The 27,177-nt window shown below is 44.1% G+C and overlaps 2 protein-coding genes across 3 annotated transcripts in view; one reads left to right on the top strand and one right to left on the bottom strand.

The window, feature by feature from the left end:
- Positions 2,294–17,569, top strand: MSL2 (MSL complex subunit 2). Its single transcript, XM_021394534.1, has 2 exons — positions 2,294–2,465; positions 13,897–17,569. Exons 1-2 carry the CDS (start codon positions 2,324–2,326, stop codon positions 15,492–15,494), a joined length of 1,740 nt encoding a protein of 579 aa, XP_021250209.1. The 5' UTR covers positions 2,294–2,323; the 3' UTR covers positions 15,495–17,569.
- PPP2R3A (protein phosphatase 2 regulatory subunit B''alpha) overlaps positions 21,335–27,177 on the bottom strand; it is a 50,993-nt gene continuing 45,150 nt past the window's right edge. For both annotated transcript variants that reach the window (XM_021394532.1, XM_021394533.1), the window contains one exon: positions 21,335–24,080. In XM_021394532.1, the coding sequence (XP_021250207.1) occupies positions 24,011–24,080 (70 nt within the window). In that variant the 3' untranslated portion in view covers positions 21,335–24,010. The remainder of the gene's footprint in view (positions 24,081–27,177) is intronic.

Below are 27,177 nucleotides of genomic sequence, written 5' to 3'. Positions count from 1 at the left end.
GCCAGGCCGGATGCTGCCCTAAGCAGCATGAGCCGGGGGGGGAGGGGGCAGCCAGCCCATGGCAGGGGTTGGGACTGAATGGGCTGTAAGGTCCCTGCCAACCCAACCATTCTGTGATTCTATGAATCCAAACATACATATTAACTCTGTCACAAAATGTAAGAACGATGCAGTCCACACACTGAGGTTAATGTTGTGGATGGGCATATAGAAGTTTGGGCCTGGAACACTGCAGGTGCCAACTGCTGAGTATGGGTCATGCACAACATCCTGAAAGACTGTACCCCTGAAGTTAGACAAGACTGGTAATAAACTTTGGATTTCAGATGTCAAGTTAGCTCCTGGTGTAGCTGCCAGAGCAGTGTGATGCAGTCGGGGAGAGGCTGAGAGCAGCATTCAGGATGCTCCAAGTTCACGCTAGGGACTGTGATGTCAACAGAGGAATGGTATTGTGGAAGAGGTTAGGAAGGGTGTGCTTTGAATGTATGCTAAGGATGGGGATAATGGCTGAACTGTTTGTGAGTTGGAAGTTTGAGCCCCACTGGGATGCTGCACAGAGGTGGGTGTGTTGAGGGATAAGGCAGAGGCATATCTCAGAAGGTGGGCTAAAGGGCTGAGGCCATAGGTGTGTGTCGGTGCACACATCTGCTGCCAGGGACCTCCTGTGTACGTATGCATGTGGTTCTGGGAGTTTGGCAGTGTGGGATACAGAGAGGTCTATACAAGAACATACCTGGTGTTGAATGTTACTTCAGTTTGTTGGCTTGGTTCAGCGCAGGAGATGTGTACGGAAGGGAGCTGGAGAAGGAATCGGGCACTTGGCAGGCAACATACATGTGGTCTGAGTGAAGATGCTGCGCCATGAGATGTCAGGGTAGGGACTGACCGTGTGCATGGAGTTCTGGGTGTTTTCTGGGGGCTCACAAGATTGGGGTGCTGTACACGTAGATGTTGGTGTGGGATCGCACTGGGGGGCTGTGTGTGGAGCATGCATAACAGCATCGGGGAACGGAAGGGTATCAGCAGAACCCCTTGGTTGTCTCAGTATGGGCAGCTCTAGGCGAGCGTGCATGCGACCAACGGGAAAGAAGAGAGATGCGAGCAGACGGTCCGCAAAGGGCCGACCAGAGGCATGGAGAATGGCACCGGCAGCGCTGCCACACAGGAGATGGAGACGCGCGGGGCGGCCGCTTCCTTCGGGGGGCGGTCACAGAGCCATAAAATTGCTCAGGTTGGAAAAGACCCTCAACAACAGCCCCGGACGCGGCCTACCGGAGCCCTGCCCGGCCGGGCCGCGGGGGGCGGAAGCGGAACCCAGTTCCTCTGCCGAGCGCCGAGGGGAGGCGCTCGCCATGACGCAGCACGGTCGTTCGCAGCCAGGCGGCACCGCCGCCCCGCGAGGCAGAGGCCCGGCACACGGGAAGGCCTGAGCGCGCAGGGCGCTGCCGGCGGCCAACCCCGCCCGCGGAGCGGCGGAGCTGAGAGCCGGCCGTTGAGGCGCGCGCTCGCTACCGCGCTCCCCCTCAGGGCGGCGCCGCGCCCGGGTCGAGGGCGGCCCCGCTCCCCGTTGCGGGCGGCGCTGCCAGGCCCCACCAGAGGGCGCTGCGCTCCCTCCCCCGCCCCCCCCCCGCGGGATGGGCCCCCGCTGCGGGAGGGAAGCGCGCCGGGCGCGCATGCGTAGTGCTGGGCGCTAGACGGCAGCGGCGATGGCTCCGCAGTGACGGTTGGATCTAACGGTTGCTATTGACATTGCGGCGCAGATCGGGCGGCGGACCCTCACCCCGCGAGCGGCGCCCGGCCCGCGGCCGCGCAGCCTGCAGCCACCGGCCCCGCGGAGGAGGCCGCGGCGATGCGGCCGCGCTGAGGCCCAGGTGCATCCGCCTCCCTCCTTCCCTCCCTCCCTCCTCCGCCGCCGGAGCGGGCAGCGCGGCCCGGCCCGCCGCCGCCCTGAGCTGCCTTCGCGGTTCCTCCCTGCGGCCGCCGTCATGCGGGGCCGCCGCTGAGGCCGCGCCCGCGGGGAGAGCAGCAGGGCCCGGCGGAGCATGGCCCGCAGCCCGGCGTAGCGCCGCCGCCTCCCTGCGCCGCGGGCGGGCCGAGGCCGCCGCTGGGAGCGAGGCCCCGCGGGAGGCGGAGCAGCAGCCAGCGCGGGCCCCGTGACAGGGCCGAGGCCGCCGGGCCTCCGCGCCGCCGCCGCCGCGCGGCTCCGGGTGGCCCCGCAGCGACGTGACACCCCCGGCCCGGGGCCTCCCGCCCCCGCCGCTCGCACGGACTCGGCGCCGCGCGTTCTTCTCACCCCGGAGGCGGCGGCGTGCGAGCGGCTGCGATGAACCCGGTGAATGCCACTGCTCTCTACGTTTCCGCGAGCCGCCTGGTGCTCAACTACGACCCGGGGGATCCGCAGTCCTTCACCGAGATTAACAAGCTGCTGCCCTACTTCAGGCAGTCCCTCTCCTGCTGCGTGTGCGGTGAGGACCTTTCTTTTGTTCCCTGCACAATGCGGCCCCGGGCCTCGGCGCGGAGCTCCGCCGGATCCGGAGCGGGGCGGGGGCGGCGTGGGGCGGCGGTGCGGGCCGGGCTGTGCCTCCCCGTGCGCTGCGGTCGGGAAGGGCGGTACGGCCGTCATTAGCGGCTGTCGGAACAGCCCGCTGTAGCGCAGCTAATTGTTTCTAAGGAGAGGTGGCTAAGGGCGAGCGTGGGGAAAGGTGTTCGAGACAATACGCGCGGCGTAGGGGCAAGAAGAACTTCTGGCATTCCGTTTTCACTTTTTGTACTTTACGTTTCACTGAAAACAAAACGAAACAATGTAGATTGAGAGCCAGGAATTGTAAGCGCCCAGTAACAGCGTTTGGATTGCTTTTGTGCACGGCAGGTAATTATCCTGCCACGATAACCAGCGCAGCGAGCCCGGCAGGGACCTGCCAGGCTTCCCCTGTTTCCTTCCCACCAAAAAAAGAGCGTTCTGCGTTTTGTGGAGAAGGGCCGGCACCCGGAGCAGTGCGGGGACTGCACGTCTCTCTGAACTGCTGCGTTCGGAGCGGTGGGCCCCGAGCCCGGGGCGAGCTGTCAGCGCACTGAGCCTCCGCCGGGCCCTGGTGCCCGCTTATTTCCTCCGGTCGCGGGAAGCCCCGGTGCTGGGCGTTTGTATCTCCTGAACAGGCCGGGCTTCTGGCCTCTCTGGTTACTTCTGTTTGTCTGTGCTAATGTGTGGTCACATCAAGGTTGAATTGAATTACCGAGGTGTACAAAGTTAGCTATTTTATTTATTTACAGCCGCCGTTGGGGCTGTTAAACGAGTCGTGGAAGCTTCCCATCCTGTAGCATTAGCTCCTCCCATTTAAAGTCTTAAAAAATAGAGATCGGTTTGTGCGGGGAAAGAGGGAGCCCGTTCCCAGGCTCACTGCGTCGTCATTTCCTGAAATAATTTGCCCAAGTACTTTTTTTTTTTTCCTCGTGGAACTCTGATGTCAATATGAATGCAGCTCTGCTCTTTGTCTCTTGCACGTTACCTTCGGTCCTGTTATTTAATATCCCTACCTGTGTCTTTTCCCATAAAACCTTACTGCTTTTGCTCAATTATCTGATAGCTTTTGCCTGAGAATAGTATTTTTCTGATTTTTTTTTTCTTAAGATACTAACAGAGGGACTGTGTATTTGTAAGTACTAGTACTGTGCTTTCCACATTCATAGAATCACAGAATGGCCTGGGTTGAAAAGGACCTCAAAGATCATAGAGTTTCAACACCCCTGTTGAGTGCAGGGTCGCCAACCACTAGACCAGGCTGCCCAGAGCCACGTCCAGTCTGGCCTTGAATGCCTCCAGGGACAGGACATCCACAACCTCCCTGGGCAACCCATTCCAGTGCGTCACCACCCTCTGAGTGAAAAACTTCCTCCTAACATCTAACCTAAATCTCCTCTGTCTTAGTTTAAAACCATTCCCCCTTGTCCTATCACTATCCACCCACGTAAATATTAAAACTACTCCTCTGAAATGTGTTCTTTCCTCTCCTTGCCTTGACTTTTTCCCTTGCTGGCCTTCTGCAGTCTTGTTTTTGCATGCCATGTTATTGAAATTGTGTATCTTTAATTTGTCCCTGCCCAAGTTCCCAAGCTCCTTTTCCCCTCTTCAGCATTTCTTGCATGGCTTTTTTGTCCCTTTGAGGTTGTAGAGCAGTCTGTGCTTTTTTAGTTTGTTTTCTTCTACCGGCTTGTGTCTCCATGGATGTTCTGACTTACCAGCTGCTTTGTGGTGGTTCCACTTCTCTTCAGCTCTTATTATCTTTGAATTGTAAGATTGCTACTTGGACTTCTTTTTCTCTACTGCAGCTAACTTTCAGATAAACATAGCTGCTGTTGGCCTCAAGGATTTTGTCTTCAAGAGATTCCCCAACATTGTCTTGGTGTCTGGACTTCTGTTAGTGGCCCGGTAGATAGGGAGCCCCTGTAAATTCCAGGTTCTTTATGAGGATGGGTGCTGTGCGCCCATGTAGTAACATTTAGTTTCTGTCCTGCAGAGTTATTCAGGTGTCTCTCTTGAGCCTGCAGGCAGTCAGTCACAGGAGTGTGCTCCTATCCAATGCAAAACTGCCCGCTCTGGTGTTGACCAGCAGTCACGAATCTTCAGCTCAGATTGGTAAAGGCAAATTGACCTTCTTGTTTGCTTCTCGTCTTCCTGCTCTTCCTCTTCTGTCATGGGTGAACATTGGTGCCTCTGCAGCTCTCTGACCTTGCTATGATATTTTCAGAATACTTTTTGCCCCTTATACATGTGTGTGCTGAGAGTTACTACACTTTTTGTATATGTAAGATCATTTAAAACCTGCCTTCTACGCGCCTTTGTCCAGCTATCAGAACCTTTTAAATCTCACATGGTGTTTTAAAAGGTAAAGTTTTAAGTACTGAGGTAGAGAATACACTGTGAGATGCCACGGTAACAAGAGAAGGTGCTTTGACCACCAAAATCCAACCGTCTGCTCTCTAAAATATTTAGAGTTTTTCAGATGCTCACTTCTTTTTCAACATCTGTGGTCCATAGACTGAGTTCCAAATACCTGCATATGGATTCAAGAACACAGAACACTGAATGTCTGGTTACTTTCCTTGTCTGGACTTTAGTGAAATGAACTTTTGGCTGTAAATGTCTAAAAATTGTGCTTTGTTGGAGAAATCCTGCATGGGTTATCAGTGATGTATATAAAATTGTTAAAATCCCATAGCACTTCCTTTGGGAGATCACTGCCCAAATTAGCACTCCTCTTGTCATCAGCTTCAGCACTTCCAATTCATTCACCTCTCTCTGAATGCATCCTGCTCGGCTTTGTTATTCTGTAGCTGTTCATTGTGCAGTCAAGATTGTCCATGTAGTGTCACAGAATTAGTTTTAGGAGTGACAGCCTCATACATCAGCTGATGTGGTTGTGCTTTCACTGTTTGCTCAATGCATTGGATTCAAGCCAGCTGGTTTGCTTCTGATCTGATAGCAAAGTTGCATCAGCAGAAAGTTGTAATGTATGGCATTGTAAATTGGTCAACTAGATCTGCTCCGAGTGCATTGCAGGTCTCTGCCTTTCCTGGCGGGTTGGAAAGGTTAACTTACAGCGATGGGACGGCAGCATGTGCTTCTAGGATTGAAGTGTGATCATGTGGCGGCTTCATAGCTGATGCATCACCTGCAGCACCATCCTGGTAGAGGGGTGTGTGAGACAGCATTTCCTGGAGATTTTGGATGAAATAAGTGCTCTGAGTATGCACTAGGCAGAAGGTATTTTGAGGACGTGAAATCTGTGTTTTAGTCTCTGGACTAACGTGATTGTTATTAAATTGCATGCTAATACCACGTGCCATTTAAAAATAGCCTAGCAGGGTTTATGCAACAAATTTTTGTTTTAAAAACACTGCCTATCTGAGATACAAATCTTCTTAAAAGCGACTCTCTCTATTTTGAATACTCTGTAGGTTTCTTCAAGTCGCTAAGAATTTCAGTTGACTTTCCTGCGTTAACAGTCTCTTTTTGAACACCAGTTAAAACATTTGTAGGACATCGTCATCTGATCATTTGGCTTTTTTCTGTCGGTGGAGATCTTCACCCTGGAACCTCTGACAAGCATTTAGAAAATATTTGAAAGATTGTTGCTTCTTTAGAATGTAAAAGGACTGGAAAGGTTGCATGGCTCGAGTGGAACGCCACACATGTGGCCAGGAGCCCAGAGGTAGCCTGCACTGTGAAAACGCAGGGTAAGAATATAGCTCTTGTTTTAAACATCCTGTAATCTAAGTAATGGGATGTGAGACAACATGTGGCTTCGAAGAGATTAAGGGGCGACAAGGAACAAAGAAACAGTGTGATAATACTGACCAGCACCTCACACAGCTCCTGTGGGATGTGTTGAGATAGCCTTCAAACCTCCAGCTGAGATTCTCAAAGAGCTAAGTGGTAAAGCAGAGTTAGGGAAGCAACTGCCAAGCATGGGGAACGGTGTGCATTTAAATAAAGTGTTATGTCAACCCTTTTTCTTTTATTTGATGTCACTGTAGGGATGTTACTCCCACCCTGCTCTTGTATAAACATGTTAGCCTAGTTGTTGAAACTTTTTACACTGTAGGTGGAAGTTGAGGCTGACCAAATTCATTCAACCAGCCAGGTGTGAAAGTTCTCCGAGTTGGTGATACACTGAGTTGTGTAAACGTGCATCTCTCTTTCATCTTGTCTGTGTTGGTGGCTTGGTAATGACTTCTCTTTCTTCCTTCCTTGCCCCTCACTGAGCTGATTCCCCATTGCTTCTGCAGGTCTGACTGCTTTTCCCCTGTGCTGGTCCCTGGTGGGACCTCCTCCAGCCCCCTTGTCTTCAGCTCTCAGCAGTGCTGGTTTGGACCCCAAGTGGAATTTGTCACCCTAGGCTATGCTTTGCCACCAGGAAATTGTGAATTAGACCTTTCAAACGCTACTGTTTCTTCAAACATTCATAATGGAAATTTCTACAAATATCTAAGGGAAGAAGCTTCTAGAAACTAGTGGGATGCAAGTGAATTATGATTCTAGAGCAACTGAAGTTTGAATTCTCTGATGGTACTGAGACAGTCTGAAGTATGCAGCACTTATGGGATGTCCTCCACGGAAGATTGCTGTGTGATACTTAGATGTAAAACTTCTAGAAAATTCAATTTCCAGTCATAGAGATGGAAAAAGGGAGAAGGAACATATTCCCGCTCCTAAAAGGCCTTATTTATGTGCATGAGATTGGACTTTCTTTTGCAGATGTGAGCTGTTTCTGAGTTATTCCAGGATATCAGAGGTTTAAAGTGAAACGCATGTTTAATTTTTGTGATGGAAACATTGAGTGGAATTCTTATTCTTTGTCCATTCTTCTCCTGTTGAGGAAAGTGAAGGCTGATTCATGATCTGGGCTGCCAGCTCACAGTTCCCTTTTGTGTTTGAAAGAGATGTAGATCGGTACATTTTTTTTCAGGTATTTTTTGTTGATATTTTCTTCTTCTCTCTATTTTAACTAATGAAAACTGTTGCCCAGGCATCACATGTTGGCAGTTCTCTGAATACACCAATTTTTAGCCAGGAACTTGGTTGATTTCTCTTCCTCTTAAATCACCTTACTTAAATTCACTGTTTCCTGTTTAAAATCCTGCACGTGACTCTTGGGAGAACTGCTTTTTCAAGGTTGTCTGCGTTGTACTGCACACGTTTTGACAACACAAGGTTGTACCAGTTGAATTTAAATTGGTTTCTAAACTAAAAATACTCTGGTCTTAAAGCAAAATTGAGAAACGTGGTGGGAGGAGTGTCTGTGGTTTCCACCCTGAGATCTGGGTGGTGCCAGGCTTCCAAAGGAGGCTGCAAAGCGAAGTTACAGCATTGCCTTCTGATGTCGTCTAAGGTGTGTGTTTCTCATTGAGGTAATGGGAGATGATGGAGTAGTTCTGATGCTCACCTGAGGATATTGATCAAACTGATTGTGTTTCACAGTGTTTAAAGACATGTTAATATGTTTCCAACAGGCACCTTTCTTGGGACATCTTAATTACCCAGGTCTGTGGATGAGTCCAAACACAGATTTCTTTACTTTGTTTTCTTACTCTGTTATGACTTACAGATCAGCTTGAGTAACTATGGAGTAAGGAGTTGCTCAATATTATGTTGGAGTTGTGCGAGGCCAAAAATGTTCTTTACATTTATGCATAACTTGAGAAATAATGCAAAGCACATTAAGCACCGGGTTTTCCAGCTTCTAGAAAGGAATTCACTTTGAAGTCCTTCCACGATACAATTTGTTAGTCTCCATCTCCTGAGCCTTGTGGTCACGCCACAGCACTTGCTGCTTCTTAGAATCATAGCATCCTTGGAGTTGGAAGGGACCTCTGAGGGCCATCTAGTCCAACTCCCCTGCAGTGAACAGGGCTCGCAGAGCAGGGTTGGCGTTTAGGTTGTGCACTTAAGTTTGATGAGTGAGAATTTTTATTTGGAGTGGGAAAAAAATTGTTATTTCTTATTCACTCAGAGCATGTGATAAATACAATTCAATAATCTAAAACTTTAAAAGTATGTTGTAATTCTTTGAGTGCTTAAATTGTGTAGGAACAAATTCATCTTTTGCTCATAGCGGAAATGTTAACATTGCCATTTAAAACCTCTTAAAATACAGCAACCTTGGCTTTTGGAAGACGGGGTGGAAAATAAACATTAGGTGGTCGAAAAGATGAACTTATTTATCTTTTAAAGCCTGTTGTTTGAGTTTGAACATGCTGCCATAACCATCACAGTCATAGTAATGTTTAATGTTATAAGCCTAACTGGTTGGAATGTCCCTATGTCCCTCCATAGATGTTAGTCTTACTTTAACGCTGTGTAGCAGCTAGGCTGTCTCTTTCAGGTAGAGTGAAAGCAGCAGAGGGATGTGGCTATCGAGCTTCTACTTGCTTGCCTAGCTCTATAAAATGAAGGTGATTTCTGGTGATATGAATGCAGTTGAGGATTAAAGATTTTGTTTTGGCAGAGAAATATTTGAGTAACTCCAGTGATACATTTATTTATACTTGTAGCAAAATTGGACTGTTTTTTTTAATTTTGCTTCATCAAGTTAGGATGTAATACTTATATCAGTCTTACAAATTTGGGCCTTTGAAAAGGCAATATAGAATGTTCCAGTAGGCTTTTCCAAGGGCATCAAAGCAGTTTTATGTGCTGAGAATGTACCTCCTTTTCTAGGGTGCTCTGCCTTTGTTCAAGGTAGATAAGAATGAAAGGAGCACATTTGCTGGATACACACACCTAATAATCATGATGTGCCCAATTCTCCTCTTGTGGTCTGTGAGATACAGTTTGCAGATGCTTCCCTTCTTCCTGCAGCTACGGAGTAATGCTCATTAAGGAACTCATAGGAAGTGTTCCTTGGGGTTTAAATGACCTCCCTCCTGGTAACAGCTTTCCAGGATGGTCATGATGTTCTGTAAATAATATATTAAAAGTCTTTTCTCTGTATATCCTGCTTACTAAGTGTAAGTGCTCATATTAAAGACCTCATAGGGAGGTCAAGAGCTGATGTTGTCTAGGAAAATTTGAAGCCTCTTACTGGTGGCATTGTAAGAACAAAAGAGGCTGAGCAAAGATGAGGTGAAGTTTAGTACTGCCGAGTTATTTTGGTTAGTAAAACTAAAGGGCTGCATTGAGGATGCATGGCAGGATCTTAGGAGGAAGAGTGACTGCACAATAAAATAGCAAATGAAATTTAGCTCAGATAAATATTGAATGATAAACATGGAGAAAAATATTACTTAGAGCACACCATTTTATATCTTAAAGAGTTTCTATAAATGTACCAATGTATGTAAGTGATACACCGTTGATGGCTACCAGCCAAAAGTGAGATCTTAGCTTTTCAATATAAAATTGTGGAAATATTGACTTGGTGCTGAGTATCAGTAAAAAGTAAAACAAATGATAAAAATGAGGAATGGTGATGAAGTTTATTATGGCACTGTATAAAGCTGCATAGGCTTCCCAGTCTGGATAAGAAACAACAGGGGGGATATGTGATGGGTGGTTGTAAAACTGTGAGCAGTGTAGTAGAGGTAGGTAAGGGGTAGGGCTTGGCTGTCAGCCTCTTCCAACACAAGAACCAGAGATTGTCCAGTGAAACTAGTAGGCGTAATGGTTCGAAACAAAAAGTCATTCTTAGCACAGTAACTGACCAGGGACCTTCTTGTGAAAGCCTGTTGTGACAGATAACATTTGAAACAGCTCAAAAAGAGATGAGGCGAGCCTCTGGAGAGAATCTTGAGGGTTAGTGAGTATGTGGACACTCCATCTCCAAGAATAACAGCTAAAAGGCTGGGCAAGGACTGAGGGTGTGCTTGCCTTGTTCTTAGTCCATGCCATAGGCATCTGTTTTTGGCTACTAGTGAGATGGGACACTGTGCTAGATGGATCTTTGGTCTAACTCAGTGTGGTTATTCTTGGGTTTGAGGGTGGGTTAGATAATATCTTGGAAGCCTTTCCATCATTATTTTCTCAGTGAACTTTATAATCTTAATCTGGGAAGATCTGGTAATTTGGGAGCCTTTGCAGTCCAACAGTTTGGAACGTCCCAAAGCTTAGTATCTCCAGATTTTTGGTAAGAGCTCAGATATTGCCTTTCTGGGCAATGTTGTTGACTTAGCATGATTCCCCAAGTACTAAAATTAATTAAACTTAAATTTCTGTGAATTTGCATCTCATGATTGATTTTTTTTTTTTTAAATATTAGCAATACTGAATCTGAAGAGAGTAGTAAGTGCCACAGAACACACACAAGAAATAAATTTTGACTGCAGAATGAGTATGAGATATGAGCTCAAGCTGAAAATATTCCCATGGCTCAGGCATTCCTAACGTCTCTCCTGTGTAGGTTGCTGGCATTTATGGAGGGTACAACTCACTGTGTTCTTTCCTCCACTGAGAGCATACAAAGTGTTTTGTTTTGTCTGTCCATCTGTCGTCTTCCCCATAGCTTCTGGAAATTGCCACGTTGTTTTTTTTTTTTTAATATCTTCTTTTAGCTTTTGCACCCATTCAGCAGTTTCAGCCAAATGTATTTTGGGATAAATGAATCGCACAGTTGTCAACAAGATTTAAAAAAAATCTAATTAAAAGTTAAATTGTGACTGCACATTTTTTATTTGGTCTGATCTCTGAAGTATTTTAGTACTTTGTAATCTGTAAAGTGTTGATCACCGTAACTCTTAAGAAGCAAAAAGAGGCTGAAGGTGGATCAAGGCACAGGCCCAGATCCGGTGGCCTTTTCCTGATGGAAGTGCGGTGGATGCATATGTAGTCTGATGGTGGCTGCTGAAGCCTCAGAGCATTACGTGAGCAAGTGTTTCTTGTGTTTGCTTTTTGCTCGAGTCAGAGCACAGCTTTCTGCTTTTCCTGCTGGAAGGGCTAAGATCCAGGAGGGCCCAGCAGCTGCTTGTAAACTCCTTCCGCTTACAGACACAGCTTTTAAAACTAGCTGATGCAATGTAAGGCTTTCTTTTGTTTTTCCCCAGTGGTGGTTATGGACTTTTCTCACAAAATCAAATGTTACCTTGTGACCACGGTGGACATCTCTGCTTGTGTTGCTCTGTAAATAGTGTCATTTAAAGGGAACATAACATTTCTGCTGCAGGTTGCGTTGTGTGACTTCAGGTTCCACCCGTTGGCTTTAAATCTTACTGCTTAACTTGCAGAGTGTTTTGCTATTGTCCTTGTAGGATCTGGAGTCAGTCTTCCTCAGTCAGCCCTTCTCATTAGAGCAGCAAGGATAAGTTACGTACCTACTCTTTGGTCATGAAACTCGTTTTCCAGTTGCTGCAGCTGTGCTTTGAACCCCTCTCTGTCATGCAGCTTCTTCTCTTCATGGTTCATTCTGTGTTGCATTTGAGTAGCTGTGTTCGGACGCTGCATGTTCCCCTATAGTTGCAGTTCCAGCTGCAGCATAGTGGCATTTCTCATGGCCTGGTAGTACCAAGGGATTCAGGTTTCAGAGGGGAAACAGGATGGTCTCTTCATCTGCTCATTCGTGGGATTCGGGAGCTCTGCAAAATGACAGTGCTAATGAAAGTTTCCTGTTATTTCAAACACACAAAAAGATGAATTTTCAAAAGTTGTTTCTGTAATGAAAGGCAGGGAAGGCTGGGTTAGGAAAGGGCGTGGAGCTTTTTCATAAAAGGTAGAGCGCAGGGACAAGTTCGTGATTTAAGTGCTACTGCAGCCAGTGGTTAGTATGTCCTGTTCTTCCTGAGGGTTTGGGTTCCCTACTAAGTTAACACAACGTAGAAAAGTTGGGCTTGTTTTTGCTGAATTTGTTACTCAGTGCACTCGAGGTTCCTTTGGTTATATTGCTCCGGAGGGCTGTCACAGGAACCTACTGTGGAAGGTCCATCTGACTTAAAATTTCCTTGAAAGCAACTGATGAAAGAAGATGTTTATGACTTGTTCTTTCAGTCTATTTTACTCTGCACACTTTGCTTTCTGCTCCCAATTTTCCAAATTTTATTGATTCATTCCTAAGAGCATGCTTCGCTTTGGTGCAAAATCTGGGTGAGAATTCACTGGTTATTGTCACTCATCCAACAGAGGCTCCTCATGGGGAGACAGTGCTGATCAAAGCTGAACATCTACTGTTAAAGGGGAAACCTGTTGCTGTAGATGACCATACATACTCTGCAGTTTACTTAGGTGTTAAAATACCTCTCTGGCCTGGAGCTGGCTAAAACCAACCAAGTGATACTGGATATAGTTACTAGCTGGACTGTTTCTGTGCAGAATTTAAATTAGCACTGTTCTTTTGTATTTTATCCTTCCACGTTACTTGCCTTGTTCTTAAGAACAAGCAAAAACATTCATCCAGACTTCTTGTTTCAGAGATTTGAAAACCGCACCTCCCAGATTTTCAGCACCACGTGTACGAAGCCTGTGCTGTCAGGTGTGTTCAGTACATTAGCAACTGGTTTTTTTTGAAATATTTTTTTTCCTTAACAGTAAGATCTCAGAGAAATTTCTTGCAGTTCCCTTACATCTGCTCAGGACGCGTGAGCTGGCTTTGACACTTCAAAGTATTGAAGCATCGTGGCTATGATGACTGCTGTTACTTTAAGTACTGCTCCACTGATGGGTGTCTGTGAATTGGAAAGTGGGGATCCGCCGCTCCCCTGGACAAGATAATTGTTCCCTGGTTCCACCTTCTGTTATGGCACAAGATTAATCTATTAAGGAACAACATAGGTTTCTTTCATTTTTATTCAAATACGTTATTAGGTGTTTTATTTGGTACTTAATAAGAATTCATAAGAGCCATTTAATTGCTTTTTGTTGTTCACAAAGCCAAAATCTTTGTGCTTCGTTGGTGACGTTGTCATAAAGCTATGCCCAGCCAAATGAAAAGTGAAACAGTCTCTGTTGTGCATTCTTTCCTTCTGGGCTTGCTATTTCATCATTTTTACATTCCTTGTAGGGTTTCCCTTTATTCAGTCTCCATTTGTTTTCACTGTTTTAATTAAAATCTCTGTAGTAGTTCTTCTTTTGGTAAATTCATAGAAATCTTGTGTCTTTTGTAACTTTCAGTGGAAGAAGTTGCTGAGGGTGTATAGGGACTGGTTTTGTTTCAGCTAGGAGTGTTTCTAAAGGCTGCAGCAGCACACTCAATTATGTACAGTGACATGGTGTGATGTATTTCTATTTTTTTCTGAAGTTTTAAAATCAGATATGGCAACAGTGAGAATTTTTAGATGATTCTTTGCATGGTATGTTTTCCTGTGACTTGCTGGACTTTTTCAGGCCATTTATTGCTGCATGTTACAAGAAATCCATCCTGTATGATCTGGGAAACCTGGCTTGAGTTCATGGTAATCTTTCTTTTTTTTCTTTAGGAAATTTGCTACAAGACCCTATTGCTCCTACAAACTCCACATGTCAGCATTATGTCTGCAAAACGTGTAAGGGCAAGAAGATGATGATGAAACCGTCATGCAGTTGGTGCAAGGACTACGAACAGTTTGAGGAGAATAAGCAGCTAAGCATTTTAGTGAATTGCTATAAGAAACTCTGCGAGTACATAACGCAAACTCCACTGGCACGAGATATTATCCAAGCGGTCGACTGTTCTGCAGATCTTTTGGCTTTGCTCAAAGATGGATCACCACTCCACGAAGAGACAGAAAAATCTTCCGATACAGCCTTGGCTTTGTGTTTGACACATTCCCCAGTACCTTCAACCTCGGAACTCACAACTGATCCTCCAGCTAATTTGACATCAAAACCTGAGAGCACGCAGAATGTTGATATTAGAGGTTCTGTTATCAACGGGTTGCCCAATTGTAATGGGCTTTCAGTAGATAAACTTGGAGTGAATATTCCTTCTCCTGAACATGCAAACACAATTGATGTATGTAGTACCGGAGAGTATATGAAAAATGAAGATAACTCCAGCAGCCTGCAGCCCGTGTGTGACCCGGTTTCTACCAGTGACTTGTGTACAACGGGCATTGACATCTGCAGTTTTAGTGAAGATATAAAACCAGGTGGATCGCTTCTCCTTAGTGTTGAGGAAGTTCTCCGGAGCTTAGAAACCGTTTCTAATACCGAAGTCTGTGGTTCTAATTTGCAGCCCAGCTTGGAGGCAAATGTGACTAATGGCCCTTTCCTACAACTTTCTCCCCCGCCTCTTAGCCATAACATTTTTGTGTCCACAGATGCTTCTCCTCATGGGATCTCATGTACAGCAGCAACACCCAAGGTAGTCAAGTTAAACAGAAAGCGATCTCGATCAGAAAGTGACAGTGAAAAGGTTCAACCTCTACCCATCTCCAGCATCATCTGTGGCCCAACACTGGGAGCATCAGCTCCTGTAACAGTGAAACAGGAAAGTAAAATGTCTTTGCAGCCTGTTGCAACTGTACCTAATGGAGGCACTACTCCCAAAATAAGTAAAACTGTGCTCCTGTCTAACAAAAGTGTGAAAAAGAATTTAGAACATGCCCCTAAGAAATCTCATCCAAAAGCCAAACCAGGAGTGCTGAAAACAAAAGACAAAGCAAAGGAGAAAGTTCCTAGCAGTAACGTTATGCCGGGAAGTCCAACAAAAACTGTATATAAAAAGCCACAAGAAAAGAAAGGGTGTAAATGTGGTCGTGCCACCCAAAATCCAAGTGTTCTTACATGCCGTGGCCAACGCTGCCCTTGCTACTCTAACCGCAAAGCCTGCCTTGACTGCATATGCCGTGGCTGCCAAAACTCCTACATGGCTAATGGGGAGAAGAAGCTGGAGGCATTTGCAGTGCCAGAAAAGGCCTTGGAGCAGACTAGGCTTACTTTGGGCATTAATGTGACAAGCATTGCGGTGCGCAATGCCAGCACAAGCACCAGTGTAATCAATGTGACAGGGTCACCAGTAACTACGTTTTTAGCTGCCAGTACACACGATGACAAAAGTTTGGATGAAGCTATAGACGTGAGATATGACTGTTGAATCTTTTCCTTTTCCCTGCCGTCAGTAGGGGAACTGCTACAGTTTAAAGGCAGCTATGGTTCTGTTTAACTTGCTGGAGCTCCTGCGTTTAGATCACTTGTATCAAGTGTTTTTCATTGCTATGTTATGTGTATTAGTGTCTGGGAAATAGTTGCAGATAATGGAGGAGTTACCCTAAAACTGTTTTTAGTTCGTACAGCACCTCATAGTTTGAGATGAATTGCTGATGTAAATGATTTTCTCACAAGATCTTTGGCAAGGAGTATATTAACCTCATTGTACTTGCTCATGCTTTGTGCTCAGTCAAAGCTTCTGCTTAAACATAGAGAAGTGGTATCTAGTTAGCCTGTGTAAACTGTGCTAGATTATGGTGCAGAAAAGTAATTATCAATTGGTTACAGTCACTATTGCCAGAAAATCACCTCGTATTTCTGTAGGAAATGCGGCGTTTAGCTGAAGAACACAGTCTGAGAAGGGCAGATAATTTGCGATTGTTAGAACTGATTATGGAGCAGTTAAACATTAAGATCAGTAAGATGCTGAGAAAGCTAATAGCCCAAAAAGCAGTTGAGTTCTCCAAACAAGGGTCAGGGAGATCAGTTGCCTGGACATGAACGTTAAATCGCTGACTCCAATACCCTATCTCTGTCAATACCATCATTCCAGTTTTTTTTCTTCCCACTTCCACTGGGGACGTTCCTGATCTGTTAATGCCCTCCACACCAGCTCCGTTTGTTTGGCATGTGCCTACTTGGATTGGGCTGGAAAAATTGCTTGTACGCAAAGAAGGCTCAAGTTTGACTAGCGCTACTTCTATAGGAGCCCTCTCCTTTTTTTCTTTTGTTGCCAGTTCCTGATGATTTTGTTGTTAGTGCTGCTGCTTCTAGAACAGAACTGTTTTGTTTTTTGTGAGCTTCCGAGGAAGAGGCTCCATGGCTGATTTTTCACTGCCCCTGTTCTGCTGCCAGTCAGTGACTGCAGTACGCAGATACCTCCTGCAGTTACCATTGCTGGGTATTTCTGTTTGAAGCTGAAGCACAACACACCTGGGAGCTACCCCTCTGAGGGCAGTTCTTTGCTGACAGGATCTCAGCTGGGGCAGAAGATGGATTTCTGTCAAAGGTCAAATATTTGGATGTTTGTTAGACAGAATAAGCTGTATGATTTATCTGGAATCCATTGCATTTTTCTGTGATATCTTGAAAGTTGCTTTCAAAGGTCAGTGTTTTTGTGACTTGGGCTGAAAAGACCCCAAGTGGAAAAATAATAAAAAGTTGCCAGAGAGCTCATCTCAAAAAGCGTTAAAAATGAAAACGCCTTTGTAGGAGTTCAGCTTTATTATTAAAAAAAAAAAAGTGTATTCAATCATAATCCCGGAATAAAATTACAATCAGAAGCATTTTGTCTTGTATTTAAGATTTCAGTGGCAACCTAAAAAATTCAGTTGATTTGGGAAAGCAGAAATTTCTCCTCTTGGAATGACAGAGCACAGATTAAACACAGGCTGACTAGAACACAAAACATTACTTCTAATTTAAAAGGCAATTCCTGTTTCAACAGCATGTTAAATTGTATGTGAATCTTTCAAGTTAACTGCTTCCATCTTTCCTTTAATTCATCTAATGGAGTCTGCAGTGCTTGCTGACCTAACGCTAGGTATATTTTGATTTGGCACAAAGCACGTACAATGACGGTTACTCACCTAAGAAATAAGCAAAAACCTTTGGACACGAATGGCACCTCCTTTCGTTTTGTAGTGTACCATGGTGTCATTTTCTGTGAACGTGGTTGGATCTTTTTGTTGGTTTTGGTTTGTTTCTCCCCCCGTCTTTTTTGTGGGGTGGGTAGGGTGGGGGGTTAAAGCCATAGGAAGAAAAATGTGATGTATGTGTCCAGTCTGTACTTTTTTGTTTTTGTTTTGCAAGAAGAGTTGAAAAATATTTTTGATAATGAGTAAATGGTGGAAAATGCTTCCTAGTATTCTTGTCTTTATTTGCCAACCCAGGTACCTAAGATCTGTGTTTTCTAGCCCTCATGAGATTTAATGATGTCCTATTAAAATGTATTTAGTTAAACTTGTATGTGATTTTTGTGTTGACCCAAGAGGATCCTACAGTTTCCTGATTCGGTGGTTTGATCGTGACCTACTGATGTAAATCTGTTTCCCAGTCCAGTACATGTAAGAAACGTTGCCAGACCAGAGTCTGATTTCAGGGGAGTAAAATGCGCAGCATGGATTGTTTCTAAATGGTTTTGCAGAGCTGTTAAGTTTTGCTGGGATTGTTAGTGGTACATTTATTAGGACTTCTATTGAATTACGTACGTAGTACCGTTGTTCCACAAATGCAGGAGTACTTGGAGTCCTTAGTATCTCACTGCTGCATTAAATATGGTACCAAAATTTGGTGGTTTAGGTCAAGTGTGTTTTGGAACTGTTGACAGGAGAGCCCTGATCGTTAATGTAACAGTGCAAATGGTAGATTCAGGTTGTTTCTAAAAACGTTTCCTTTTATGCTGCCACGTTTTTTGAAATGTGTATTAAAATTCAAATTGATTTAATAAATGTTAGTTTTCTAATTCTATTTTGCAACTGCTAAGAGCATCGGTGTGGCATATTTCAAACTTACTGTCTAAACACTACTTAGTTCATTGATGTCTAATTCTGTAATTGTTTAAATTAAGGTTTGTTTGGTTGCATTTTTTTTAACCTCCTGGCTAGTTGTTCTTGAAGGAGCTGAGCAGTAGAAAGGGCCATAGTGTTGCTGAAAATAATTGCAGTGGTTCCAGTTTGAAAAGCATTCATTTCCATTTTAAAAGGGATATCAGCAGCATACTGGTGTGGGACCTTCCAGTGCTGCCTGTGGTCAAAAGGAGTTAAGTGAAAACTCAGACCAGCGTTACCCACAGCAAGGGCTTGCTCTCTGGCCATCGGTGGATTGCTGGCAGAGAGCCCTAGCAATGATGATTTCAGCTGTGGCTGGGCTGGGCTGGCAGGAGTTCCCTGGGTGCTGTCAACCTGGCCTTCCTCCTGTGGTGCTGTGCAGCAGAGGAACTTTTCCCTGTGTTGGCACAGAGGAGCCTGCTTGTGGATTTCTTTTCATGTAGGGAAGCGAGTGACGCTTGAGCTTTCTTCCCAGTCCACCTCAGGAAAGTGGAACTTCCAAACTTGAATAAAATTCTGCCATCTGTATAGCTGGGTCAGAAAGAAAAAGCGTAGTTTTAGCAGATGTTTTGCTGTGGTGGTCTTTCTGCCTGCAAACTACTGCAAAGAGGGAAAGAACAGCTTCTTCTGGAAGAGTTGGACTTTGGATTGTGTTTTGATGCATGCCAGTACAGAAGTAGTCTAGTGCTTATGGCCATCTCAGTCTGAACATATGGAAGATGTTTTTTCAAGGAAGAGAAAACATTTAAACTTTTAATTTAAATGGGAAAGGTTCTTCCCAAATATTATGTATGCATCAGCGGTTGGATTAAACACTGGAGGGAGGAGGGGCAGGGAAGCAAAAGTGGAAATGACCTCTTGGTTTGTGCTGACTCGGCTGTTCCTGCAGGCCATTCACTTATGCAGGTGATATTCTTGCTCTCTGGCTTTTCTAACCCTCATGTATAGCGCCTGTGAACAGCGAAGTTGCAACATGCTCTTCTGCATCTGTTAACTCCCTGTGGATGTTCTGTATGTGCATTTGAGTATGGACCCATTACTACAAACTGGGGAGGCAGGCAACATGTCTTCTGCAGCTGCTTCAATTTGTGTCATCATGGAGTTTTCAGGCAGAAGAAACAAGGCTGCCAGCTCTCCTCCCCCCCTTCCCCCCCCACCAAAACCACCGTCAAACTTTGCACTGTCAGAAAGAAGCCTGTAGAGTTGCAACGCACCAGCAGTCTGAAATAAAACCTGCAAGCCCTGTTTTCAAAGCAGGTACTGCTAGCACAGCAGGGGCTTGTTGGTTGGTGAGACTGATGGACTTAAAAGGGTCATACAGACGTGGCACACAAATCTTGCAAAGAATTCTGGTGTGATGTAGAATAAAAGCATCTCTTCGCTGTATGGCAGCACACACCCCAGATATTTTTTTTAATGTATTAAATTTCTATACAAATTAGAATAAAAAGGTGGATTCCTAATAATGCCTTCCTGAGAAGTGAAACAGAAGAAAGAGCAGCTCTGGATACACAGAATAACTTCAGGTGTATGTGGTGCAGCTGATGACATTCACTCTGAAACTTAACATTTGTTAAGGTGGTGCTGCTCATGCTGCAAGCATGCCTTTGTCCAGGCTTAACTATTTCATTTTTATAACTGAAGGGCCTTTGGTATTTTAAAGAAACCAGAGGTTGCTACCAAAAGGTGTGCAATCCTCAGATCAGACATGCATGTGGGCGGAGCCACCAGTCTAATAAATTAAGAAAGAAGATAATGCAGCAGTTTTACTTCAACATTTGCATGTGTTGAAGTCCAGAATATTTTTCTTTCTCCCCTCCATGCCACTTGCAGAGGATCCAGGAGAGGTCTGCCACCGCTGTGAGACAGGTTTTACTTCCTCGTTTCAGAAGTCCTTTATTTGTCAAAAAAAAAGAAGAAATTACAAAGTAAAAATACAAAGATAAAACCATGCCAGCACAAAGCACCTCCAAACTACTTTTAGAAAGTATGAGAACCTTTATTATTTAAATACTCAGTTTCTAGAACCATCACCCAGTGATACAGAGAAAAGATGGCAAGGCCAAGCACTGTTGACATGTTTTTCTCACAGTAGCACGTGCTCCTTATTGAGGTTCACTTTTGATTGCATAGACCTGGGCAACTGATGTGGAAGTGCCATACTTCAGAAGTACGCTTATTTTACTTTTTGGTCTTTCAGGCGTATTTTATTTCAGAAACTAAGTCCAGTACCTCGTTTAGAGTATCCCAGGTCAGCTTCCTGAAGTCCTTAGTTCATGAAAGCAGGAAGGTTTTCTGCCATGTTTCCCGTAAAGCTGAGGCTGCCTGCCATTTCTTTTTTGCTGTCCGTGTCTGTTTCGCAACGCTGCCGCGTGGTGGCCGACCGGCAGAAGGGGAACTGTGCCAGCGCCTGGGTGGTTTTTGCCGATGAAAAACGTGGTGAAGGAATCGCTACTGAGATTCCAGAGAAAAAGAAAAAAAGGAGGCTAGTACCATTCCGGCAGTAGTTGCGTGTGGTTGTATCGAACCACATCTCCTGCCTTAGTACCGCAGAGAGAATATTTGTGAATATAAAAATAATAAGGCTTTTCTTCTAAGGACACAGGACATGGTTTTGCTAGACAAAAGCAGACTGGAGGGAGCAAACAAACACATATTCTTTTAACATGCAAAACTGAATTTCAGTCACTCTTCTGACTGCTCATTAGGAAAAGAATCCAGCTCATAACAGAGTTCTGAAATAGACTTACAATGAAAAATGTAAGATCTGTCTTTAAAAGTATGCAACATCTAAAGCGACACTGACAGCTGCAGGCAGGAGGCGAAGTCAGAGTGAAGTGGGTTCCTCCAAGTGTTCTGTGCTGTAATTCTTGGGTTCGTTGGCTTCATTTTAGAGAGCTTCACAGTCTCTGAAACTGGTGCGTGTTGCCGTGGAGCAGGCACTGTGTCTGCAGTCACAAACATCCTGGTCTTCTGATGTTGTAGCCACTCCAGAAACTCCAAGCGTGTGACAGAGTTTCCAAATTTACCACGAGAGGTTATGACAGAGCTAAGTCACAAATGGGATGTAGAATAAATACGTCATTTACTAATTTATCTGTGGTAGCCGAATTATGATTACCTGCACATGGATTAGTAAGAGAGAGAATGGATTTCTGTTCCAGAAAGCGAATGCTACAAATGACTACATATAGTTTCTGTAGCTTATTCTTGTATGTGAGGCAAAACATTTGCTCTAAGTTGTTTTTTTTTTTTAATTATTATTATTCCTTAGACTAGTGTCACTGTGTTGCCCAGCTAGAAGGGACAAATTGAATCACTCTGCTTAGAGCAGCAGAGAACCTGTTTGTGAAAAAAAAAAAAAAGAGAAATCCTTGGGTTTGAGGGCCGAAGTGCACAGAAGAACAGCTATGAGTGTCTGCCTCACGTTACTAAAGCTAACACTTGAAAATGTAACAGGTGATTTTACCAGGCTCAGGATACTCCTCTTTTTTTTTTTCCAGTCTGGAATAGATCAGGTCCTTCTTGTTCTTCTGAGTAATCTTTGTCTTTGGAGAGATCTAAAATTTTATCAAACTAAAAGTAAGAGGCCACTTTAGGAAGACTTCTTTTCACTGAAGAAAAGAGGTGAAATGCTTTGCCTTGGTTCTTTCAGGTGAAAGAAGTAGAAAGAGCTGGTTACAATTGGCTGTTGTGCAATTTTCATCCTGTGTTCACTTTTGCAATCATTTCCTTCTTTTTCTGAATGTGGATCTGTGTGGAACTATTCCAAGTAAAGCTTTTCAGGGTCACAGTGGTGATGGAGATGTAACTCAGACATCCTGGTGTTGAACAGAGCTGCTCTGGTGTCCTTGTTGCATTTGAAGGGGCTTATTCTGCCTTGGTCAGAGTGTGCCCCTTCCTTAATTCTTTTACTGCAGAATGGAAATTACCTCAAAGTGCCTTTGCTAAGAATCTGGCAATCCAGGAGTTCCCCAAGTATATGAAAAAATCCAGGATCCTGGGATGTGTATATGTACCTAGATAAAATAGCAACTTTGTTCATGGGAAAGGGAACAGTTCTTCAAGCCCAGTGTAACTGCTAACTTCCTCCCTTTCAGATTTTGATCTTGATGAGAAAGTTACTAACCTCAACAAGGCAGCAGTATGTCCCACCTGGGCATCGGGAGACAGGCGTGACACTTCAAAGACTCCTGGAAAAGTTGAAGCTGTGTTGTAGTGATCAGCCACTTACTTATTTGTTATTAACAGCAACACTTAGACATGTCATCTAGGGATTAATGTACCACTGTGCAGCATTTTTATGCACAAAATATGGTGGGCTAATAGTGAGCATGTGTATTCACAAGCTACCTACAGACTGAATGAGTTCTGCCTTTAGTGTAGACATGGGGCTGCCTGCTTGGAGATCTGATACTGGCAGTTGTCTCTGTCATTCTGGCAGCAATTCACAAGATGTCCTGAAGAGTCATGATGTGATATTGATGCAGTGAGGTAACAGGAAATACAGTGTATACATAGCAATTACGCATTCCATATTTGGGCGTGGTTATGATAGTTGAAGTCAAGTATGGCAGCTGAAACCCCTCCTGAACTAGAAGTACCACATCTGTCCATGTATCTCTGTGGTGGTAGGATTGAGGACTGGTAAAAATCACTGTTAAGACTGAGAACTGCTACCATCACCTCTGTGCTGAATCACAGACAGCTATTGGTTGGAGAGGAGAACAGCTCCAGCAGCAGATGGTGTACTACCACCAGAGACATCACTTGTAATTCCATGGGGAAAGTTCAATTTTGCACTTACAGCAACAATTCATCAGTTACACTGTTTCCTCTCTGAGTCTAGGTCTGTTTCATGGGCAGAAAAAAAAAATCAGTACTGTCTGGTGGTTTTCTTTACTAGGTAAAGAGTCCCCCTGCTAATAGAAATTTACCACACATAGGTAGGGCAGGTATTTTCATGATATCAGCTTAGTCCTTTGCAGAAGACTACAGATGAGCAGTACAAGAGAAGGGAGGAGCACAGGAAAGAAACAGAATTGAAGCACACAGAACACTGCAGTTCCAGCACACCAGATGAACAGTGTATGTGCCTCTTGAAAATATACTAGAAAACACGTCTACAGAGAAAAAACACTAGCCTGACTGGTATTCATACAGAAGATCCTCTCGTGCACAGTAGAATATGCAGAAACGTTAATTATATCATAAATTCTAAGAGAAATGTTACATCATGTAGTGATTTAGCTGTTCACATATGCATACAATTAAAATGTGTTTGGTATCATCTATAAAAGCTTTATATCACAAAAGGGGACCTCATTCTCCCTCTCTGCCTCGGTATTTGGGACACCAGCAAAACCAAGAACTTCATTGTGGTTTGTGTTTTAAATGATTTCTAGACATATATGTTTAAATTAATTTGGCAACTTATGTCACTCCTGTTGTAAAGTCAAAGGGTCATAATGGCACAGGACTGAACCGACGGACCAATGACTGCTGTAGGTGTTGCATGCATCTGTTAGTTCATTAGATGCTGGCATTTATTGCACATCTGGGGACATTTATTTGGAAAGATATAAAGGAAACAAGGTGCAATCACCATTTTTAATGAGCGTGCACAGTAACACATTGTAGAAGGCTATTTTAAAGAAATTGTCTTATTGCAGTTACACAAGAAGAAAAAAAAGGGTTTTCAAGTTACAGTGTACAAAATAAAGCACATTGCTCCAATGACAGACTTAAGAAAAATCCCTAACTGTCCCTCAGCATCTTGGGACTAACTGCTATCCAGTTTGACAGATACTGATTACACATCTTTCATTTCTGTATGCTGAGAGATCTGAGATAACTAGTTTGACTTTTCTCCAGTTTCAGAGGGAGATAAGACTTCATCTGTCTCATAGTCTTCTTCAAATGATCTGTAAAGATAAAAGGTGAGTCTTTAGAAGCTGTACTTCGGCGAGAGCATTTATCAGCTAAGTTATTTCAGCGGCCACTAAACCATTTGACTAAAATATGCTAACATGCAGGATGTCAACCTCAAGTAGTGTATTTATAAAGCACTGAATACAGTGCATCAGTAAACAGTATTCTGACAACTGACTGTGCTCTATCCATTCTCATTCTTAAGTTCTGAAACAGCTTTTCATTGGTGTTCAGCATTTAAAAATTTGGATACAGTTTTAGTCACAGATGTCAGTATCTTGCAGTAGCCTTAATAATTCAATGTAGAAATAAAGTTGCTCAGCCCCAGATTCAGGTCCTAGAGGAAATTTGGTTTGCTCAGGCTTGCTCACTAACACTTGGTTTCCAAAGTATCTTTGAGCTTAGGATATGCTTTGCTTTTCACAGAAAATCAATTGTGGCCACACTGCCATGTTCCTCTCCCACTTCGTTTGAAGATCCAGATCTCTGTGTTTATGTCTTAGGGAGGTTTGTCTGCAAATTCTCCTCTCCAGCCAGTTGTGGTACTCAGGCTAGCTGGTTTCTATGCTCTAAAGCAGAGGATAGTGCTTCGGGGTTTTTGTCTCCTTCCTGTTGCTGAGAAATGATGTGTTTTCAGATCTCCATTTTTCCTCCAGCCTTAGCCCATCACAAGTTATTCTCTCAGGACTCCCAAGAAATTCAAATTCTTTAGTTCTGAAAGCAGCACTTGTTATGAAGGCAATGTTGCAGCAGGTCTTCCAGTGGCAAGCACAGGAATAGCTTCAGTTTGTTCAGTGATAAACTGCACAAGAAAAACGTTAACTCATTTGATACCCTGTGTGGACAGTGCCAAAAAAGAACTGTCTGCCACTTCTTGCGTTGCTTTTCCGTCTTCTAACTCATGCGTGGGCACAACAAAGCCCCAAGAGCCGTTTCTGCCTGCCAGTCCGTGTGTCCTGCTGCAGAGGGCTCTGTGCCATCACCTGCTAAGTCTGCAAGATAGCAGTTTTGCTTCAAGAGCCTCCATGGTCAGATTCAACTACTCTTTCTGCCTTCAAACAAAAACGTGTGCATGCATTCACCAGGGAACGGGCTCTCTTCCTCAAAACTCATACACAGATGTATAAACCAGAAAACATGGCTGAGAAGAGTTCGGATCAGCTTAAGCTTCCAGTGAAACACTATAATCCAAAATGTTTTGAGCAAAAAGACACCTTTCTTTTCTTTTTGGTGAGTGTGTTGTCCTTGTGTTTTCCAACATAGGTATTTAATTTACCATAGCAGTACTTGCAAATCTCTGAAGCTGCCGCTCAGGATCAGAAGTAAACTCTGTTAAGATCTCCCTGCCTTACAACATTACACAGACTGCACCTGACCAGCTCTTAACAGGCACAGCATCCTTGAAGTCTCTCTGAGCATCCACTATGTCTTGGTGAGATTCCTCTTCCACAAGCAGTGCTTTGTCATGGGCAAGCATCCAGGTAGTCAGACACCAACTGGTTTTAGAAACCTTCCAGTCAGAAAAGCTATGGACAGGATTAAGTCACAAATGTAGTGCAGAATGCCACACTAATTCATCTGCGATTGTTGAACGATGGTTATTTTCAAATGCATTCAGACAAATACTGAATTTCAGATCCTGCCAGCTAACTTCACTAAAAAATCATCTGCTCCTTCATAGAGCGCATAAATCATCTTTTTTTTTTTTTGTCCCAGTCTGTTTCCGTCACCCTCAAAGGACAGCAGAAATGATGAATGCTCAAAAACTCAATGCCTCTTTCTAGCAAATTTGTCTGGGCATCCAGCTCTTTGTTTTTCTTTTTCCCTTCCTTTTTTCCTCCGTGGTCTGTTGCTATGCTCCACAAATGAGATCTAATGCCGCTGCCATGACTACAGAGCTTTTCAGGGGCTCTTAAAAGCAAGCAGCAAGGTTGCTGACATGCTCTTTAGAGGAAGACACAGAGCTGTTTCAGACAGACTTCAAAAATCTGACATCACCTGCCAATTCAGTTTTTGGTGAATTTGGTAATTCACGATCCTGCAAAGCTTCTATGGTAGATTCCTTTTTCTTTTCTGTATTGAGCACACAGGTGTTGCAGAACAGACACAGGAAATAAAACAATTTTATTTTCCATCCTGTATTACATCACCTTTCATTATGGAAGCCACAAAAAGGCAAGGCAGCTCAAAGGAGATGAAGGAACAGCTTATTGTTGTTTGGATGCACATCACAGGGAGAAAGGGGAACGCTGCTCTCCACGGCTTTGTAAATCCTGGTGGCTAACTGGTGGATGCTACTGTTATCCAAGCAGTTTCCATTGCGGGAAGTTTTGAAAATTATGCAGTCCTCTCAGGACTCTTATTTCAATGGCTCCATAAATGCTGCTCAAGAATGGATGAAATCCTGAATCATGCAAGATTAACACCGTGTAGAAGCAAGACATAGTTGTTTCTATGTGCCTTACAGTAACCATAAAGAGACCTCTGGAGAAATACTCTCAAGAAGATATGACCCCAGCCACGCATACAGTAAGTCTGTATTGGGAGCCTTTGTGGAAAGCCCTTGCATACAGAGCATTCCTAGACCTACTGCTCTGCCTAAATTCACTGGCTTTGAGGATAGCTGGAGTATCTATCAATATACAATTCTACATGTTTGCAAAAATTAGTGTAAATATTGCAGAAACCAACAGTTTTAAATAAAAATTCTACACAAAATTAGTAGAAGAATTACAATTTTGGAACAGATTATGAAGAGCAAAGACTAACAGGCATTAAGTCAGGCAGAAAGTAAAATTATTTGACTAAAATAAAGTCTCCACTAGTATCACAAATGTAACGGCTACAGCTTCTGCTCCATAATAGCACGACACGATTAACACATGGCCAGGAGTAGCAAAAGTCATTTGTGATCTTTTTGGTACCGTTACCAAAAGAAAAATGCTTTTTCCTTTTTCCCAGCTATCTTCATACCTGCAGCATGTGTAGCTAATTTAAATGGTTGCCAACAAAGAATTCAGAAGATCCCAAGCCCCTTATGACAAATTTACCAACAGAGCATTTGGAGCAACCACTTCAGGCTTCACCATG

The sequence above is a fragment of the Numida meleagris genome, chromosome 4 (genome assembly GCF_002078875.1).
Source record: "Numida meleagris isolate 19003 breed g44 Domestic line chromosome 4, NumMel1.0, whole genome shotgun sequence".
Lineage (NCBI taxonomy): Eukaryota > Metazoa > Chordata > Aves > Galliformes > Numididae > Numida > Numida meleagris.
The sequence above is the reverse complement of the archived record's forward strand: the minus strand, read 5'-3'. Positions and strand labels throughout refer to the sequence as shown.

What these genes read in the sequence shown, in the direction of transcription:
- MSL2 (XM_021394534.1), top strand. Translation starts at nt 2,324, where the DNA reads ATGAACCCGGTGAATGCCACTGCTCTCTACGTTTCCGCGAGCCGCCTG. An exon ending in CCTCTCCTGCTGCGTGTGCG is followed by an intron (nt 2,466 to 13,896) that starts GTGAGGACCTTT and finishes TTTTTTCTTTAG; the next exon opens with GAAATTTGCTACAAGACCCT.